This window comes from Saccostrea cucullata, unplaced genomic scaffold (genome assembly GCF_032062105.1).
Source record: "Saccostrea cucullata isolate Sc308-1 unplaced genomic scaffold, CSIRO_AGI_Scuc_v1 ctg12093, whole genome shotgun sequence".
Taxonomy (NCBI): domain Eukaryota; kingdom Metazoa; phylum Mollusca; class Bivalvia; order Ostreida; family Ostreidae; genus Saccostrea; species Saccostrea cuccullata.
The window spans coordinates 1-20,235 of record NW_026922446.1 but is presented as its reverse complement, the minus strand read 5'-3'; the positions used below and the strand labels follow the sequence as shown (position 1 = coordinate 20,235).

Here is a 20,235-nt window from a genome sequence, read left to right as displayed (position 1 = left end):
CAGGTATGTTATACCACTAAACCACACACCACTTACTGACAGGTATGTTATACCACTAAACCACACACCACTTACCGAAAGGTATGTTGTACCACTAAACCACACTCCACTTACTGATAGGTTTTTTTATAACACTAAACCACACACCACTTGCTGATAGGTATATTATACCCCTAAATCACACACCACTTACTGATGGGTATGTTATACCCCCTTAACTACACACCACTTACTAATAAGTATGTTATACCCCCTTAACCACACACCATTTGTTTATTGGGTTTGGCACATGGCCATAAATCTTGGGCTCACTTTAGATCTCGGTCTCACTCTTCTACTATTGATTCCTTGGTAAAAGTGAGACCGAGATCAAACAGAAGTACACATTTTTAGCAGAGATTTGTGATGATTACTACTTAATCAATATGCATATAATATTACAGATGTTACATTACACTTGCTCAAGCCTTGGGAATGTCCATGGGTGGGGCGCCTGCTGGTCCAGCAGGAACTGGTAAAACAGAAACCACCAAAGACATGGGAAAAGCTCTTGGAAAATATGTGGTGGTATTCAACTGTTCAGATCAGATGGATTTCAGAGGACTGGGAAGAATTTATAAAGGTAAATCTAGGAGGATTTCACACATGAAGTCTTACAATGAGTTGTTGGTATTGAAAAAAACATCGCTAGTGGAAAAAAAGAAAAATTACATCAAAAAACATACTGGTAATGACTTTACCATGTTGTATATAAATGCATGGTATTAAGTTTATTAAACGTTGGAGAATTAGTTACACAATTATTAGCTCTTCTGAGCCAAAGGCTCAAAGAGCTAATGCTATGGCCATTTGTGCGGTGTGCGTTAACTTTTTAGAATATGGGCCATAACTCAAGAACCCCTTGGCCAATTATTGTCAAATTTGTCACAGGGTATCCTTAGCCCAAGGGCTACCATTTATACTAAAATTAGGGGTGGGACCCTAAAACAAGGGGAGATAATCACGAAAATAAAACCAAAAGTACTGGTTGCTAAAAAATCTTCTTCTCCAGAACCACCAGGCAGATTTTCACCAAACTTACATACAAGGGTCAGGATATGTTGAAGATTAAAAATTGTTCAAGGCATGACCCTGGGGCAAAGGGCGTGGTCTCAAGGTCACTTCAAAGTTGACCAAAATTTACACTCGTTAAAAACGTTGATATTTTGCTTACTATAAAGACTAGGATCATCAAATCTTGTAAGTTGATGCATCTCAGGACTTGACATCATGTTAATACAAAAGTAGGTCACAGTGACCTACTTTTTAAATTTTACAGGCTTTTGTTTTCAAATTGATTTAAAGGCATATTTTGGACACTTTAAGTCCTCTGATCATAAAACTTTGTCAGTTGGTGCATCTTTGGTCCACAAACAACATCAACTTAAAAGTAGGTCATCGTGACCTACTTTTTGAATTTTATGGCTAATCTTTTCTAAAACATTTAATCCCATTATTTCAGACACCGAGAGGTTTAGAATCACCAAATCTTGTAAGTTGATGCATCTAGAGGCCTTAAAATATATTTATCAAAAAGTAGGTCACTGTGACCTACTTTTTGAACTTTGCAGGCATTTGTTTTTAAATTGTTTAAAAGGCATATTTTGAATACTATTAGACCTATGACCATCAAATTTTGTCAGTTGATGCATCTTTGGTCTTCAGAAAATGTCGACTAAAAAGTAGGTCACTGTGACCTACTTTCGACATTTTATGGCGAGATTTAAGTATCTCGGGTACTAATTGGCTTAGAATCATGAAAATTTGTCAGTTGATGCATCTTGGGTTTTCGGAGATTAACGACCAAAAAGTAGGTCACAGTGACCTACTTTTGACATTTTATGGCTATATTTTAGTATCTCAGGTACTTATTGGCTTAGAATCATCAAACTTTGTCGTTCGATGCATCTTGGGTTTTCGGAGCATGTCGACCAAAAAGTAGGTCACAGTGACCTATTTTTGACATTTTATGGCTAGTTTTATGTATCTCTGGTACTAATTGGTTTAGAATCATCAAATTTTGTCATTTGATACATCTTAGATTTTCGGAGCATGTTGACCAAAAAGTAGGTCACGGTGACCCACTTTTGAATATCTCAGGTACTGATTGGCTTAGAATCATCAAACTTTGTCAGAAGATGCATCTTGAGTTTTCGGAGAATGTTGACCAAAAGTAGGTCACAGTGACCTACTTTTGTCATTTTATGGCTAAATTTAGGTATTTTGGGTACTTATTGGTTTAAAATCATCAAACTTTGTTATTTGATGCATCTTGGGTTCTTGGAGAATGATGATCAAAATATAGGTCACAGTGACCTACTTGTGACATTTATGGCTATATTTAAGTATTCTAGGGTACTTATTGGCTTAGAATTGTCAAACTTTGTCAGTTTATGCACCTTGGGTTTTCGGAGAATGTTGACCAATAAGTAGGTCACTGTGACCCACTTTTAAATATCTCAAGTACTTATTGGCTTAGAATCATCAATCTTTGTCAATTAATGCATCTTGTGTCCTCAGAAAATTTCAATCAAAAAGTAGGTCACCATGACCTTCTTATAGTATTTTATAGTTACATTTAAATATCTTCAGCCCTGACTGGCTAAGAATCATCAAATTTTGTCAGTTGATGCATCTTGGGTCTTAGGATAGATTGTATAATTTATCAGAAGAGCGATTCAAGGCCCTTGGGCCTCTTGTTTAAGAGACTGGAGTAATACAGGATGTGAAAAAGAAATATGTTTTCGGCCTCAGCTCTGCAAATTCCAATACACATTACATTTCTCGCCCTGGATAACTGCATATTAAGTTACTATATACAAGTCAAAACACAACGTTTCCTTTTAGGTTTAGCACAGTCTGGATCCTGGGGATGCTTTGACGAGTTTAACAGAATTGAATTGCCTGTATTATCTGTAGCTGCTCAACAGATCTACATTGTTCTCAATGCCAAGAAAGACAGGAAAAAGGAGTTCATATTCACTGATGGTGATGTAGTGGAACTCAATCAAGAATTTGGAATTTTCCTTACAATGGTCAGTTCATATATATATAGCGATTTAAAATAATTATGCAAAAAAAATACTTGTATGTTTTATGCAATAAAGTACATTGTTACAGAATCCAGGATATGCAGGACGTCAAGAATTGCCAGAAAACTTGAAAGTTCAGTTCCGCACAGTAGCTATGATGGTTCCAGACCGTCAGATTATCATGAGGGTTAAACTGGCTAGTTGTGGATTTTTGGAAAATGTTCTTTTGGCACAGAAATTCTATACTCTCTACAAATTATGTGAAGAACAGTTATCAAAGCAAGTGAGTGCATAATTTATTGAGGCATTTTGAAAGAACAGTTTAGTAAATAAGTACGTGTTATCAGCTGTTACTTTCGGGAACATTGTTGAATAGTGTCAAATGCTGGATCTAACTTAAAATTTCACTTGTTTTCAAAAAAAAATTGTAGTACAGCTAGGTCTTTTCTAACATTGCACGAACTTGGCACAGCGTGCAAGAAAGTTGTAGGAATACTTGCATTATACAATCGTTCTTGCCCAGACGCCTCAACTAATACTTGAAAGAGGATGGGAGCCCTAGTAAAGTTGTTTTAAATCTTACAGTTAATAAAAATTTCATATAAAAAGTTTTGTGAAAAAGAACAAAATCAAGTTTTATCTTATAGTGAAAAAGTTGCAGGAAATTATAAGCCTTACCTAATTTATCTTCGAAAAATAATGGACTAGGTTATGCATTCTTACTATATTTACTAGAATTGCTTCATGTGATTAATCCACAGGCACCTGATGAAATAAGAACTCTCCTTTTTTCTGACTGAGATTCTGATGCGAAACCTTGTTATTAATTCTTCCATTCTCCTGCTGCAATTTAAATCAATATTTATTTAAGAAAAGCAAATTTTAAATGGCTTTAGTCTTTAAAATGAATGATATTTATTTTCTTGTGCACTTAAAGGTTCACTATGACTTTGGATTGAGGAATATTTTGTCTGTACTGAGGACTTTAGGAGCCAACAAGAGAGCTAGACCAAATGACACAGAAAATACAATTGTGATGAGAGTTTTAAGAGACATGAATTTATCCAAATTGGTAATTTTCTTAAAGCTATTCTTTTCTTAATCACAAATATAATGATCATAGCATTACGCAAATGTGTGTGTGTGTGGGGGGGGGGGGGGGGGGGGAGGGGTATAGCAGTGATTGAGAGAGACTAATGCCATGGCAAGGGCATGATAAAAATATCTTTGTTTTATGTTGATTCTTTATTCCTTCAATAAGGTATCCTTAAGTGCAACCAAAAAAAAAAAAAAATCAAAATTCTAAAGCTGTATGATTCAATCTCTATAGGTAGATGAGGATGAGCCATTGTTCATGAGCTTGATAGCAGATTTGTTTCCAGGAATAGTGCTAGACAGTGCAACATATGCAGAGTTGCAAGTGGCTATTGCTAAACAAGTAGATGATGCTGTGCTCATAAATCATCCATCATGGAATCTCAAACTTGTACAAGTGAGTAGTGTTCATTTGGCTTATGGACCAATCTTGTAACTTAAATTTCTTATATTCCTATAATAAATATGGTGAAATTTTCTACATAGCTTAGATTGTTTATTTTAGCAAATTCTTTGTAACTGATTTACTCTATGTGGAATTAATATGCATATGATGAATGTTTTTGAAAAGGAGGACATTAGATTCTTCATGCATTGAATCCAAAATGTTAGCTACCAAGAATTTCTTGTGCTCTACAGGTTGCCTATCATTTCTTTTAGCTCACCTATGCTAAATTAGATTTTTTTATTGCATGTTGTCTGACAACTATCAGATACTATCTTGATAAATATGCATACTTAATTCTTGCACATTAAGAATTTCCAATAACTCTAGTAAAGTATGACGAGATTAACTAGTCATTAAAAATCTTAATAGAAAGTTTAACTTTTCTTTTGCCACTGGTATAATAACTTGACAGGCACACAAATTGTGGTAGTGATTGATTCAAGCACATTGTTTCAGTTGTGTCATTAATTTTATAGCTCTATGAAACACAAAGAGTAAGGCATGGAATGATGACACTGGGACCAAGTGGAGCAGGCAAGACTTGCTGCATCCACGTCTTGATGAAAGCAATGACTGATTGCGGGGCTCCTCATAGGGAAATGAGGATGAATCCAAAAGCTATAACAGCACCACAGATGTTTGGTAGACTGGATGTAGCAACAAATGATTGGACAGATGGCATATTTTCTACCTTGTGGAGGAGAACACTGAAAGCAAAGAAAGGTTAGCTGAAATAATCTCACTTATTCAATCACTGTCCCATGAGTGGAATTTTCAAAATTCATTATTTTTTAAAAGTACCCAGTACTTGAAAAAAGTAAGGAGTGCCGAAGAAGTCACAATTTAAGGCTCTAATTAATGATTTATTTTGAAGGAAATAGAATTAATTTTATTTCTTTTTTTAGGAGAAAACATATGGATTGTTCTTGATGGCCCTGTTGATGCAATATGGATTGAGAATTTGAATTCTGTTCTTGATGACAATAAGACTCTCACACTGGCCAACGGTGACCGCATCCCAATGTCCCCAGCCTGTAAGGTAGTATTTGAGGTCCACAACATTGACAATGCTTCACCAGCTACTGTATCTAGAAATGGTATGGTGTACATGAGTTCATCAGCACTGGATTGGAGACCAATATTACAGGTACACACAAGTAAAGTACTGTTCTAATTATACCCCTGCTCTAAAGGATAATAAAGAAATAACATAGTCTGGGGGGGGGGGGGTTATCATACTGAAATTATATCTTAATAATACATGAAAAGTGTGTATATTCAATTGCATCATCAACATTTTCTGTTAAAAAACGAGAATAGCTATGTAATGATTAAATATAAAAGCTCATTCCAAAAAAATAAAAAGCAAGATTTAATTTTATAAGTCCAATAAAGTTTAAAATTATCCCATTTTGTTTATTGAAGGGTTGGCTGTTAAAGAGAAATTCCCAGGAAAGTGAGCTTTTGCTGACTCTTTTTGACAAAATATTTGATGATTTGTACACGTATGTCAATACGAACTTGTTACCCAAAATGGAGACACTGCAATGCAACCAAATTATGCAGGTAAATTTTAAATTAATTTTAATAATTTTAACAGCTACTGAATTGAAGAATTGAAATAGATAAAAATTGTTTAGCTTTGCGATTGCATACCATCCTTAAAATTGGATATTATTATTTTAAGGCTTGCAATGTACTTGAGGGTTTGATCCCCAAGAAAGATGACAAAGGAACACTTCCTGCATTCCATCTAGAAAAACTTTTCATATTCTCTCTGATGTGGAGTTTGGGTGCATTGCTGGAGTTGGATGATCGTGCCAAAATGGAAGAATTTATGGCTAAACATGAGAGTGCATTGGAATTACCTTCTGTGAAAGAGGGAGAGACCATCTTTGAATATGTTGTTGATGATCATGGTATTAAAATCAAGTCACTCAATCAGTTCCATCTACTTTTGGAATTGACGGTTTTTCAAGCACTAGTACTTGCCCCTCAACTTGGGATACAAATACATGTATTGCTTTTCAAAATTTTTATTTTTAGGTATTCAGAAAACTTCTTATTTTTTTCTTACAGGTGAATGGGAACACTGGTCTAAGAGAGTAGAAGAATACATTTACCCTTCAGATGTAGTTCCTGAATTTTCATCCATTTTAGTACCAAATGTGGACAATGTGCGAACAAGCTTCTTGATAGATGTCATTGCAAAACAGAACAAAGTGAGTGTTTTCTAAAAAAAAGGAAGGTCATGAATTATGATAGAAGTTCCTACCAATACCTGCTGAAATAAAACCTTTTTTTCAATAGTTGTTCATTAGGTCACCTGAGTAAACTCAGGTGACCTATTGCTATCTGTTTTCGTCCGTCGTCGTTCGTCGTGCGTTAACATTTGAACATTTTCAGCTTCTTCTCTGCAACCACTGAACCAATTTCAACCAAATTTGGCACAAAGCATCTATGGGTGAAGGGGAACAAAAATTGTGAATTTCATGATCCCTGCCTGAGGGGTGGGGCCAAAACCACTAAAATTAATGCAATCTTTAAAAATCTTCTTCTTTACTCCTGGACATCAAGCAATCAAACTGTTTGCATGATTGTAATCAGCAATGAGTCCTCTACCAAAATTGTGAAATTCATGGCCCTGGGGTCAGGGGTTCTAGTGCTAGGGTAGGGCTAAATAAGTAGGTAGTGAAAATGCATTATTTCTTTGAAAATCTTCTTCTCTGCTCCTGGGTATTAAATAAACCAACAAAGTACATAGTTATGATGAGCAAGAGTGCCTCTACCAAAATTGTGAATTTTATGGCCCTAGGGTCAGGGGTTCTGGTGTTAGGGCTGGGCTCTATTGATTATATAGTGAAAATACATTATTTCTTTGAAAATCTTCTTCTCTGCTCCTGGGTATTAAATAAACTAACTAAGTACATAGTTATGATGAGCAAGAGTGCCTCTACCAAAATTTTGAATTTTATGGCCCCAGGGTCAGGGGTTCTTGTTTTAGGGTGGGGCTCTAATGATTATATAGTGAATTGCATGAATTCTTTGAACATCTTATCCTTTGCTCCTGGTTAATATGCTAATGATCTAATTACATATTTAAGGCCAGGATATATTTTATTTTCAGTTATACAAAGCCTCCGCTCAAAGTTTTGAAAACAATTTTTTTCTTTCCGATGTCAAATATGAGTCGGAATCGAGATTTCAAATTTACGAACTCGTACTTCCGGTTTTAAGATGAAACGGCGGGTAAATAAAGCTAGATCTGAGAAGATACCTTGGTTTAGTGTAAAATTCATCGATACGAGTGCCATTCAAAACGTTTCACCTGTTCAAAGGACAAATAAAATGCTGACGACTTTGTTGCACAATGACATGCTGGTGAGATAATTATGTATTCGTTTCAAAAGTATCTGTCTGTAAATTATTTTCCTCCCCCAGGTTTTAAACTGCCCGTGGTAGCTATTGCATATTGCCAGCGACATTGTTTAGGTCTCTGTTATAGCTTACAGTCTAAGCATCATTCTTCAGATAAGGGTTGCTTATGCATCAGATGTAATGAATAAAACTATGGGAGAAGTTAAGTCCATTTTAGGAAGAAATGGACAATAACCTGAAGAAATAAAAAAAAAATTCAACTATTAAAAGGCAAGAATATACAAATATATACAGGCATGTAGTATCATTTGTATCAGCCAGAGAAATTATTTTACACTTAATTGAAAAAAATGTTCACCCTACTCCCCAATACTCCCTGTCTGTTTTATGATAGGAATTATAATTTTAGGCATCAAGTAAATTTTAGAACAATGTCTACACATTCACCTAACACATATTAAAAAAATGAAGATATATTGAAAGACTTTTAAAGAATTGATTTTTTAAAATATATTTTGACCAACATCACAAAATTTATATAACTGGCCCAAACTGGTAGATGATGAAATAAGCAATTAAATGTTCTACTTTCCTATTTGTAAGCATTATGTGTCCAGTGGTAAGGAGCCTATTAGAATAGCATAAAAAAGAATGTACAATTGATTTATCAAAAAAAATTTTTTATTTCATTCTCCTTCGGGACTTTTTTATTCTCATGTTCATAACTAAACCTAAACACAAAAAAAAAATGCTGGCCTTATAATGAAGAGAGGGGCCTCTTTCAAAATAGATAAATTCAGGGCCACTGGGTCAGGGGTACCATGGGGGTACTTTGACTAAAAATAAATTAATGCTTTGAAATCTGCCCTTTGATAAGCAATGGTGCCTCTTTCAAAATTTGTGAATTTCATGGCTTTTGGATTAAAACGCGAACCAAATACAATCGCTGGAAAGTTGTTGCATGATACTCAGGTGACCTATAAGGCCCGTGGGCCTCTTGTTTTAATTTATCAGTGTATTTATTTTACTAGGCAGTACTTTTAATCGGAGAACAAGGAACAGCAAAGACTGTGATGATCAAAGGTTACATGGCACAGTATGACCCTGACAGTCATCTGAGCAAAAGTTTCAACTTCTCCTCTGCTTCCACTCCATCCATGTTTCAGGTAATTATAGCAATGATCATACTGACTTTCTGTAGACAAGTAAGAGTGAAAACTGTGTATTTTGTAAGTTTAACATTGCATATTTACAGAGGACCATAGAGAGCTATGTTGACAAGAGAATGGGAAGTACTTATGGACCCCCAGGAGGAAGGAGAATGACTGTTTTCATTGACGACGTCAACATGCCAGTCATCAATGAGTGGGGCGACCAGGTCAGTCTATTGCAAGAAATACATATGTTGATGTTTAAACATCCGTTGTCATGCATGGTTTTATTACTGCATGTTGTAATAAAGTTTGAAAATTTATGCCTATTGATTATAGATTACAAATGAAATCACTCGTCAAATGATGGAGATGCATGGCATGTACAGCTTGGACAAGCCTGGTGATTACATATCTATAGTGGACATGCAATTCATTGCTGCTATGATACACCCAGGAGGAGGAAGAAATGATATCCCTCAGAGATTGAAAAGACAGTTCTCCATATTCAACTGCACTCTGCCATCGAATAACTCCATTGACAAAATCTTTGGTAGGTTGTGGTTGATTGTTCGGCACACTATCTGGAAAAAGATTTTAATTTTAGCAGATCTCTTCTTCCTTTTTAGCTCACCTGAGCCGAAGGCTCAAGTGAGCTTTTCTGATCAAAATTTGTCCGTCGTTGTCGTAAACTTTTCACATTTTCATCTTCTTCTCGAGAACCACTGGGCCAATTTCAACCAAACTTGGCACAAAGTATGCTTGGGTGAAGGGGATTCAAGATTGTTCAAATGAAGGGCCACGCCCTCTTCCAAGGGGAGATAATTATGAATTAGTGAAAAATTAATAGCATTTTTAAAAAATCTTCTTCTCAAGAACCACTGGGCCAGGAAAGATGAAACTCATGTGGAATCATCCTCAGGTAGTGTAGATTCAAGTTTGTTCAAATCATGACCCCCGGGGCTAGGGTGGGGCCAAAATGGCCGACCAAAGTTTTACATAGGAATATATAGGAAAAATCTTTAAAAATCTTCTTCTCAAGAACCACTGGGCCAGGAAAGATGAAACTCATGTGGAATCATCCTCAGATAGTGTAGATTCAAGTTTGTTCAAATCATGACCCCCGGGGCTAGGGTGGGGCCAAAATGGCCAACCAAAGTTACATAGAAATACATAGAAAAAATCTTTTAAACTCTTCTTCTTAAGAACCACTGGGCCAGAAAAGATGAAACTCATGTGGAATCATCCTCAGGTAGTGTGGATTCAAGTTTGTTCAAATCATGACCCCCGGGGCTAGGGTGGGGCCAAAATGGCTGACTAAAGTTTTACATAGGAATAAATAGGAAAAATCTTTTAAAAATCTTCTTAAGAATCATTGAGAAAAGAAAAATGAAACTTAAATGAAATTATCTTCAGGTAGTGTAGATTCAAGTTTGTTCAAATCATGACCCCTGGGGCTAGGGTGGGGCCAAAATGGCCAACCAAAGTTTTACATAGAAATATATAGAAAAAATCTTTAAAAATCTTCTCAAGAACCACTATGCCAGGAAAGATGAAACTCATGTGGAATCATCCTCAGGTAGTGTAGATTCAAGTTTGTTTAAATCATGACCCCCGGGGCTAGGGTGGGGCCAAAATGGCTGACTAAAGTTTTACATAGGAGTATATAGGAAAAACTTTAAAAATTTTCTTCTCAAGAACCATTGGGCCAGGAAAGACGAAACTTATGTGGAATCATCCTCAGTTAGTGAAGATTCATGCTTGTTCAAATCATGACCTCTGGGGCTAGTTTTGGGCCCAAAATGGCTGACCAAAGTTGTACATAAGGATATATAGGGAAACCTTTTAAAATCTTCTTTTCAAGAACTTCAAAGCCATGATTAGTGATATTTTTCTATTTATATGGAATCATCCTCAGGTATTGTAGATTCTACATTGTTCAAATCATGACACCCAGGATGGTTAAAATTCAAGCCCCCCCCCCCCCCCCCCCCCCAGTAAACTTTCAGTTTTGATCTGATATGTGTTTTTTTCTAGTAGTTGTGCTGAGGTGAGCGATGTGGCCCTTGGGCCTCTTGTTTGATATGTGAAGTATGTGTGTGGTTCACACAAGTCTCTGAAAGTTGATTCTTATCTTTGAAAGTCATTGGAAATAGAACAGAGCTAGAGATCCTTGATTTCTAAGGCCTTGTATTGAAAAATACATGTAAATGATTTATTTCTTTAGCCAAAAAAAATGCAAGCTTAAAAATGAAAGTTTTGTTGAAATAAGGATCCTGTGTCTGTGGTAAGTCAAATTAAAACACTTGCAGAGCTATAACATTTTATAAGAATATATAATATTGTTTTGCAGGCATCATTGGGTGTGGATATTTTTGTTCTAGTCGCTTTAATCCAGAAGTTTGTGATATTGTGAAAAAGATTGTTCCAGCCACCAGAATTCTCTGGCAAATGACAAAGGTGATTATTTTTCAGTTTTAAATTTGATGTGATTTATGTTATATTCCTGCTGTTTGTTTTTTAGCTCACTTGGCTATTTTTCACACTTAATTGTTCATGTTTCCTCTTTTCATATTATGCATCTTCTTCATACTTTGTTTGAATGTCCCCATAATAAATATATATAATTGCAAATATGCAATTTACTGGTTTATAAAGTTTGGTATGGTTGACCTTTCCTGCATAGAAACAATACAAAGTTTCAAACTCTTACATAAATCTCCAAGAAATTCATGAAATGTACATGTATAATTTAAGTTTGTTTAAAGTCTTAAGCCCAGGATATACAAGAAATCTGCATAACTTTTTATCCATATGTCTTTCTTTTTAACAACTTTCATTAAGTACAAATAAAAATTCTGATTCTGTGGAATTAGGAACCTGTAGAAATGAGAATATGTTAACATTGTTTCATGAAAGTAATGAAACTTTGAACAGGTTTCATTTGGAAACAATTTTGATACTTATTTGAACTGTTTGATAGGTAAAAATGTTGCCTACACCAGCCAAGTTTCATTACATTTTCAACTTGCGAGATCTGTCTAGAATTTGGGAGGGAATGCTGAAAATCAAAGGAGAGGAATTTTGTATGGAATGTGAGGACCAATTGATGGTGTTAGGACTCTTCAAACATGAATGTACAAGAGTCATCTCAGACAGGTATAGGTGTAATGTGTAGATGTAAGTCCATCAAAATAGAAAATATATGTAAGAGCCAGATTATCTTTAACAGCATCAATTTTTGTTTTAAATTTGGACAATAATCTTTAGATTCATAAATTAATAATACATGTAGTTGTAAAAGGAAAAGTGTTTTGAAGGACACGTGCAACAAAAAAGGTTGGTATATAATTTTTGGACTTGTTACATTATATAAGGACATCATTAGAATCCCTAAATAAAGAATAAAATTTTATACAAATAAACTTGCTCATTTTACTTTATATAAACATATATTTAGTTGATATTCTCCGATTTAGGGGGGGGGATGTTTTTATTTTATTTTTGTTTAAAGTAAAGTGTGAGTTTTTCAGTGGATGCTAAGTTTCATCTATTTCAGATTTACAAATGCTGATGACAAAGCCTGGTTTGAGAAGAGTTTGAATGTTGTCATTAATGATCACATTGATGCATCACTTGTTGACACGTGTCATCCAGAACCATACTTTGTGGATTTTCTTCGTGATGCTCCAGAACCCACAGGAGAAGAAAGTGATGATGCTGCACTAGAAGCTCCCAAAATATATGAACAGGTAACAGTATATGCTTGACCTCACCATAACTATGAGTGGTACAATATAGGTGGTATTTGTTTCCTATTATATTGACATTTCTTTTTTCCTTTTTTCCTCATAGATCTCCTCTTATGAGACATTGAATGACAAACTGCTGACTTACATGGAACAGTACAACGAGTTAGTCAGGGGGGCTCATATGGATCTTGTCTTCTTCAAGGATGCCATGGTACATCTTATCAAGGTTAGTGATCTCTCTTAAATTTTGTTTGAAAGCAACCATTTACACATAAAATAAAGCAAGGGTTTAAAAGTTCAGTTGGTTTTTATATCTTTCTTGAGTAATACAGATAAAACCTACAAATACATTAAAACCTGTGTACGCTTCCACAGTTAATGGTATTTTGACATTCTTAGACCTATACTTTTCATCCCAAAATTTAAAAGCAGCTACTAAATATTGTCAATGAGGAAGCTAATCCTTGGAGCACAAAAAACAAGCATGCCAAGGGCCAATCTCCATGGGCATGATCACATCAAACACTATGAGCTAATCCCAGGAGTGCATAATGCATTGGGCTGATCTCAGCAGGTCATAAGACAAACCTTAGGGCTGATCCAAGGAAGAAAATGCCTAGAGGGATGATTCCTAAAAGCACAGACATACAAAAAACTTGGCTGATCCCAGGAGTGCACAATAATACTTTGGATTGATCCAAGCAGGGTTCAGAGACTCTGAGTACCTTTGAGAATCCCTTTTATTTGTTGGCATTTAGCAAGCAGACTGTTCCCTTCACCAAAATTTTCAAATGTGTCTCGGACTTTCTCCCCATAACTTAAGTTGATTTCCTAGTTTGAACCTTCAGTTTCCATTAACCTGGCAGGTCCAGTTTGGCAGTGGTTCTAAAAAAAAAGTTAAGTAAGGAATTTCATTCCATGTATTTGTTTTAATTTGAAGATTTATTTTTGATAACAGATATCCAGAATTATTGGTACCCCGCGAGGAAATGCTCTGTTGGTGGGAGTTGGAGGATCAGGAAAACAATCACTAACTCGTCTAGCCTCCTTCATCGCAGGCTACAGAATATTCCAGATTACACTCTCAAGGTTAGCAATTAACCAAGTGTAACTTCACCAGTAATTACAAATCTGTAAAGATGCTCCCAGGTACCTCTCATACAGGGTACCAAAGCTTCATTTAATATAATGTTATAATGGCACTGTTAATTTGAAAAACTAATGTCTTTTAAAACAAAGAAAATAAGCAACAATCAAATCTATTAAAGTGGCATATCTTTTAGCATGATTGGATGTTCTGTGAGAAATTTTTTGCATGCTGAAAGAGTGTTTTTCCCAATTGATAAATACTCTTGATTTAACTGAAAAATATTGTTGACATGCAAGTAATGTGCAATGAAACTTAATCAACAGGACATACAATGTTGGCAATTTGATGGATGATTTGAAGTTTATGTATCGTGTTGCTGGATGTGAAGGGAAAGGAATCACATTTATTTTTACCGACAATGAAATCAAAGATGAAGCATTCCTTGAATACTTGAACAATGTTCTGAGTTCAGGAGAGGTAAGTTATACTAGTATCAGATGGTCCCCAATTCGAGACAGTTCCATGGTAAAGTGCATGTTGTTCTATGATGTAACTTTTTGGGAGTATATTTCATTCTCACTTTAATCAGAATATTACTTCAGTGACCTTTGGTCAAGGTCACATTCATATATTGTTTGATATGAATCTTTACTTTCTGATGGAATTGCTAAAAGTTCTGTATTTTTGCAATGACCAATGCTTTTGAGGTAAATTAAAAAATGATTACAGATCTAGACCAACATAAAAAAAACTATTCCATGAAGTGATTATCAGATGGCAACTTTATTTCTTTTTGAGCTTTTGCAGTGAAGCTTAAGATGATGACTAATTCATTATATCAAAGATTAGTTTCTAGATTTCAATTTGCTAAAATTTGTCTCTGGATAACACCTTTAATGAAATTTAATCTATAAATTCACTAAATTAGCTTGTGTTTGCTGTTGTTTGACAGATACATATTAGGTAAAACAAAGCACTTATTTACTGGATTCTGATACAGAATGTATTTTGCTGAAACCTTGCCAAACTGTTACTTCACTTTTAAGCAGTTCTTGAGACTTACAGAACACATGTTGCCCTCGAACTGAATAAATGTACATTGTAAGCTTAATGATTTTATTTATGTGTAGTGAATGATTGAAACCGATAAAAAAAAAATGTTTAAAGTTAAATCAATTATTTGCAGGTTTCTAATTTGTTTGCCAAAGATGAACTGGATGAAATTACACAGGAATTGATTGCAGTAATGAAGAAAGAAATGCCAAGATGTCCTCCCACATTTGAAAACTTGTATGATTATTTCATCTCCAGGGCAAGAAAAAATCTGCATACAGTCTTGTGCTTCTCTCCGGTGAGTCTTTTTCTTAATCAGTTGATTGAATATGTGTTTTTAAACAACAGAAGGATCATTTAAGTTCCTCTGTGCGGCACACCTCTTTCTTTGAACTTTATAAATTTTGTTCTCAATTTTCACTAAGCCAGCCAAATTTAACCGAAATAGCACAATGCACCCTTCAGTCAAGGGGACACAAATCATTTAAATAAGGGCCAAATCAGATTCCAGACTGAGATAATAAATTCACAATCAATGTCTCATTGAATAAAAATATCTTTCATACAGGTTGGAGAAAAGTTCCGAACAAGGGCATTAAAATTCCCTGGACTTATATCTGGTTGTACCATGGATTGGTTCAGTCGATGGCCAAAAGATGCTTTGATTGCTGTATCTGGACATTTTCTAAACAATTACCATATTGTCTGCAGCAAAGAAATTAAGGAACAGGTTGTCAACACAATGGGAGTTGTCCATGACAATGTAGCTTCTGTTTGTGTTGAATATTTTCAAAGGTGAGTGATATTCATGAATGCTACAAATATGCAACTGCATTTCAAGTCATTGTAGCAAGGTCACTGGCAGAAAAAAAATGTTTTAAAAAAGATAGTGTCCGAAAAGTTTGCTAAATGTGACAAAAATTTATTTGAAACTATTGACACTGCTGGTAAAGTGCGAATCGAGAAAATCTTTGTTTCGGACACCAGCTACTATTGGTTTACATCAATTAGGCAGTTTATATCAACTACACGATCAGAAATGATATGATATTTGATTAAGACGTAATTATTAAGGTTCAGTATGATTTTATGCAGTAGAATTGCTTGTTAGTTGAATACATGTAAGGAGCAATCCAGTAACTGCTTCAGATTACACTCGTTCAATGTATTTCACTGGATCTATTCATATTTTCTTTTTACATGTTAAACATGATGTACATTTGTGTTAAAACTGATATGAATATGTATTGTATGAGTCATTTATGATTTCCCATGCCTTTAATGTTTCATAAGATTAAAACTTTTGATGCAATATAAAATTTTCTGATATACAGCGCCAGTATGGTTGCTGTATGTGCGACTTTCGGCTCCTGTAATTGCTACATTTGGCTTCTGTTCTGTTTCAAAAGGCGCGACGTTTTACTGCTGTATCATTCTTTTCCTAGTAAAGCATCTAAAGACTTTATTTTCGAACAATAGATAGTGCAACGTCCTTGAATACGTCCCAAAAACATATACCTCCAGTCCTTGACTAGCTGTTTCATAAATAAAGCTTCTATCAAATATTTAATGTGTATTGCATATAACCCTTCCCCCCCCCCCCCCCCCCCCCCCCCCACACACACACACACACACACACACATAGTGATGGGGAATCGGCAAAAAATCAGAATCGATTATCGGTAATAATCGGATGGGTATAATCGATTAATGATCGATTATAATCGAAATTCTGAACTTTAATGAAATTAATATAGAAAAGTTAAAACTTATTCAGATGTCTGTATGACTTTTACAAAAAAAATTATTTATTACATAAAATATTTAAAAATTTTAATTGAAATTTCTTTTTTAAAAAGTGGAAAATAATATTTTGTTTACTTTAAACAATATAGGGCCTAGGACTATTGAAACAGAATGGGAATTTATTTTTCTAATAAAGTCCATGCAATAGGTATTCTGCTGATATTAGTCAAACTTTCATATAATACATACAAGTATATGTTTTTTAAATTAGTTTTAACTAGTTAAAATAGCAAGTTTTAAAAGTAGTTTACCAGAAGTAAAACTTGTATTTCTGATTAAAATTACGTTTAAAAGTCGACTAGACTAATTATGTTTCCTGGTTTTAATCTAACCCCATTCCGGTATTTAATCATGGCGGTAAAAGTATCAACAAGACACGGAATCCTTCCATGTTTTCAACATTCATCACTACCTTTATGCTCTTTGCACTCGGATTTGGAAATAAAATTAAAGTATGACAATTTTATTTTATGGTAGCGATGTCGGCGACATTTATTTTATAATCGATTAGTAGCATCGAAGAGCTTCTAACGACGACAATCGATTGTCGGCGACAATCGTTCCATCACTACACACACACACACATAAATTGTTCGATTATGTGATTAAAGTTAAGGATAAAAAATACAGAATTCACTCTGTTAGTAAACATTGGATATCATTCTTTAAAAATAATCTTTTTCACTAAAATATGTTATATGTCCATTAAAGCTCTATCCCATAGTTCAATTTTAATAATTCCACTTTCTTGTTTTGAGGGTTACTAACTTTCAATGGAGAAAAACGAAAAAAAGACTTTGGACCCCCCGCCCCCGGAATAGGAGATATATATAAGTATTTGAAGGAAATAGACGTTGAAACGTGAAAGTGTGTTATATCTTTTTTATTCACCTCCTGAATAATTTTTTAACCTTTGACTTGGAAATATGGCATGGACAGGCATTAAGTATATCCGATATTCAACTTGTATGGAATATTTTAATATTTCAACAAAATATTCTCATATTTGAATGACATAATAGACCTAATTATCTATTTATTAAACAAGCAGACCCGTGAATTTTTCTAAATGTATATGGAAGGAGAATGAGAGTCGCAAGTGATTGACAAGCCAACAAAAATAAACAGCCTAGTCTCGGAAGAACAAATCTGCAGAACTGTAGTGTTATGGTTTTATGTTTTAGTCGTTGACTATCAAGACCAAGAAAACCATAACGCTACATACAGTTCTGCAGCTAGGAAGGACAGTCTATTTCTTGGTGTGTGGGAGACCTTTCCTTAAATATTCCATTTTCCCCAACGGCTGGATTTGCCAGAGTTCAACCTTACGGTTAGCTGCAGAACTGTAGCTCTCCAAAAAAAATATATTGACAGACGGGCGAGCTGCAGTACCACCAACTGGAATAAAAGTGTATGTTTATTGTGCATAAAAAATGCACTGTTTCTCGGTTTCAAACTGTCATATTCTCAAACTATTTCTAATTGGATGTTCCAAATACAAGTAAATTCCTTTACAATATCCACTTACTATTTCCACAACTGTTGTAAATAGCCCTCCTTGACATAAAATTGAGACCATCGAATTTCGCATTTTTACTTCCATTTTTAAAGAAAAATCATTTCAGTTGCAGTTTGCGATTCGTGAACAAGTCAACTACAAGAGTTGTTGCTAGAGGTCTTAGGATTATGTTTTTTTAGCTTTTGTGCAGTTGAGGTAAGAATCTGGAGGAATTAATTTAGCACCAAGCACAGCTTTTGTGCGTAATAACCTTTTTAAACAGATTTTTGTATGAGTGGCATTTTGGTCGTCTATCTCATTTTTTTTTTCAGACCAGCGAGTTACAGGAAGGCAGCTACTTTACGATTACTAAAAGGGGGGGCAAGCATATCTGCATAAAAAAATCATGAACATGAATTAAAAGAAAATCAAAAGACTATTTTCAGAAAAAAGTATATCTCAACTTGCATACTACGAACCTGAGATGTTACTGGATAAATTTAGACTATATGCAACTCAACTCTAAAGATACTCACATCTTGTTTTGAATAAACATATACTGCATTCGCCAAGGAAAATATTTCCATTATGCATTCATTTGTTGCTTTAAGAAGCTTGTTCGCTTGATCACAACATTCGTATATGTATACCTGGTGCAGTTTTGGATTATTTGGTGTCATCGTCTTACTCATTCACACCATATCACTCTATTTAAAAGTTACAAATAATTTAACCAAAAACACAATATCCGTAAAAAGAATTGATGGAACATTATGTATTGATTCAATCAATAGTCAAAAATTACTATAAACTATAAAAACAATTATTCTTTTCATGTAAATTTGAATAATTTCATATTATTCACGTTAAGTAACATAAACCAACAGTCTCAGAGACGTAAACCAGTTGTCGCATTTACACAAATCAAAAGTCGCCTGTGTCAAAATTTAACAGAAACCAGTTGTAGCACCTATAAAATGAATTTGCTAGTTATTGGCAAATCCCATGGAAATAATTCATTTAAAGCACATTGTTTGTGTCCATGGCATAGAAAAACGTTGGATTAAAGTTAAATTTATCAACTTAACTGTCCAATTAGTCCTGTAGTACTTTGCAAATGCGAGTACGTGAAAAACACAATGTAAACAGTCATTTACAAGTAATATTTCGATATGAGCCCTTTTCGGGTATAAAAGCAATCCAATCGCTTAACTATTTAATAAATTTGCTTTCTAGAAAGTGATTTTTATTGTGTTTTATGAAAAAATATGTATTAAACTAGATAATTCACAGGTGCCAATAGTAGCTGATGTCCGAAACCAAGATTTTCTCGATTCGCACTTTACCAGCAGTGATTGAGCTCATAAGTATAAGAGAGAATAAAATAAATTTTTGACCAAAGGAAATTAATTTAAAGCTCACTAAATTTATGTAGGAGCAGATTAGTTTCATTGTTAGCTCACCTGAGCCGAAGGCTCAAGTGAGCTTTTCTGATCACATTTTGTCCGGCGTCCGTCTGTCCGTCCGTCTGTCTGTCTGTCTGTCTGTAAACTTTTCACATTTTCGACTTCTTCTCAAGAACCGCTGGGCCAATTTCAACCAAACTTGCCACAAAGTATCCTTGGGTGAAGGGGATTCAAGTTTGTTCAAATGAAGGGCCACGCCCTCATTCAAGGGGAGATAATTGGGAATTAATGAAAATTTGGTGGCATATTTTAAAAATCTTCTTCTCAAGAACCACTGTGCCAGGAAAGATGAAACTTATGGGGAAACATCCTTAGGTAGTGTAGATTGAAGTTTGTTCAAATCATGACCCCCGGGGTTAGGGCGGGGCCAAAATGTCCGACCATAGTTTTACATAGAAATATATAGGAAAATTATTTAAATATCTTC

General features: G+C 34.7%; 1 protein-coding gene across 1 annotated transcript; it reads left to right on the top strand.

The window, feature by feature from the left end:
- Positions 1-6,126: 6,126 nt before the first annotated feature.
- LOC134261784 (dynein axonemal heavy chain 8-like) lies at positions 6,127-15,833 on the top strand (the record flags this gene model as incomplete). Its single annotated transcript, XM_062744182.1, has 14 exons — positions 6,127-6,180; positions 6,302-6,533; positions 6,694-6,836; positions 9,024-9,158; positions 9,248-9,370; positions 9,483-9,696; positions 11,497-11,603; positions 12,127-12,302; positions 12,703-12,895; positions 12,999-13,121; positions 13,854-13,984; positions 14,309-14,462; positions 15,172-15,336; positions 15,607-15,833. Coding segments are annotated over exons 1-14 (2,156 nt in total), but the record flags the coding sequence as incomplete, so codon positions are not given.
- Between the last annotated feature and the right edge of the window lie 4,402 nt (positions 15,834-20,235).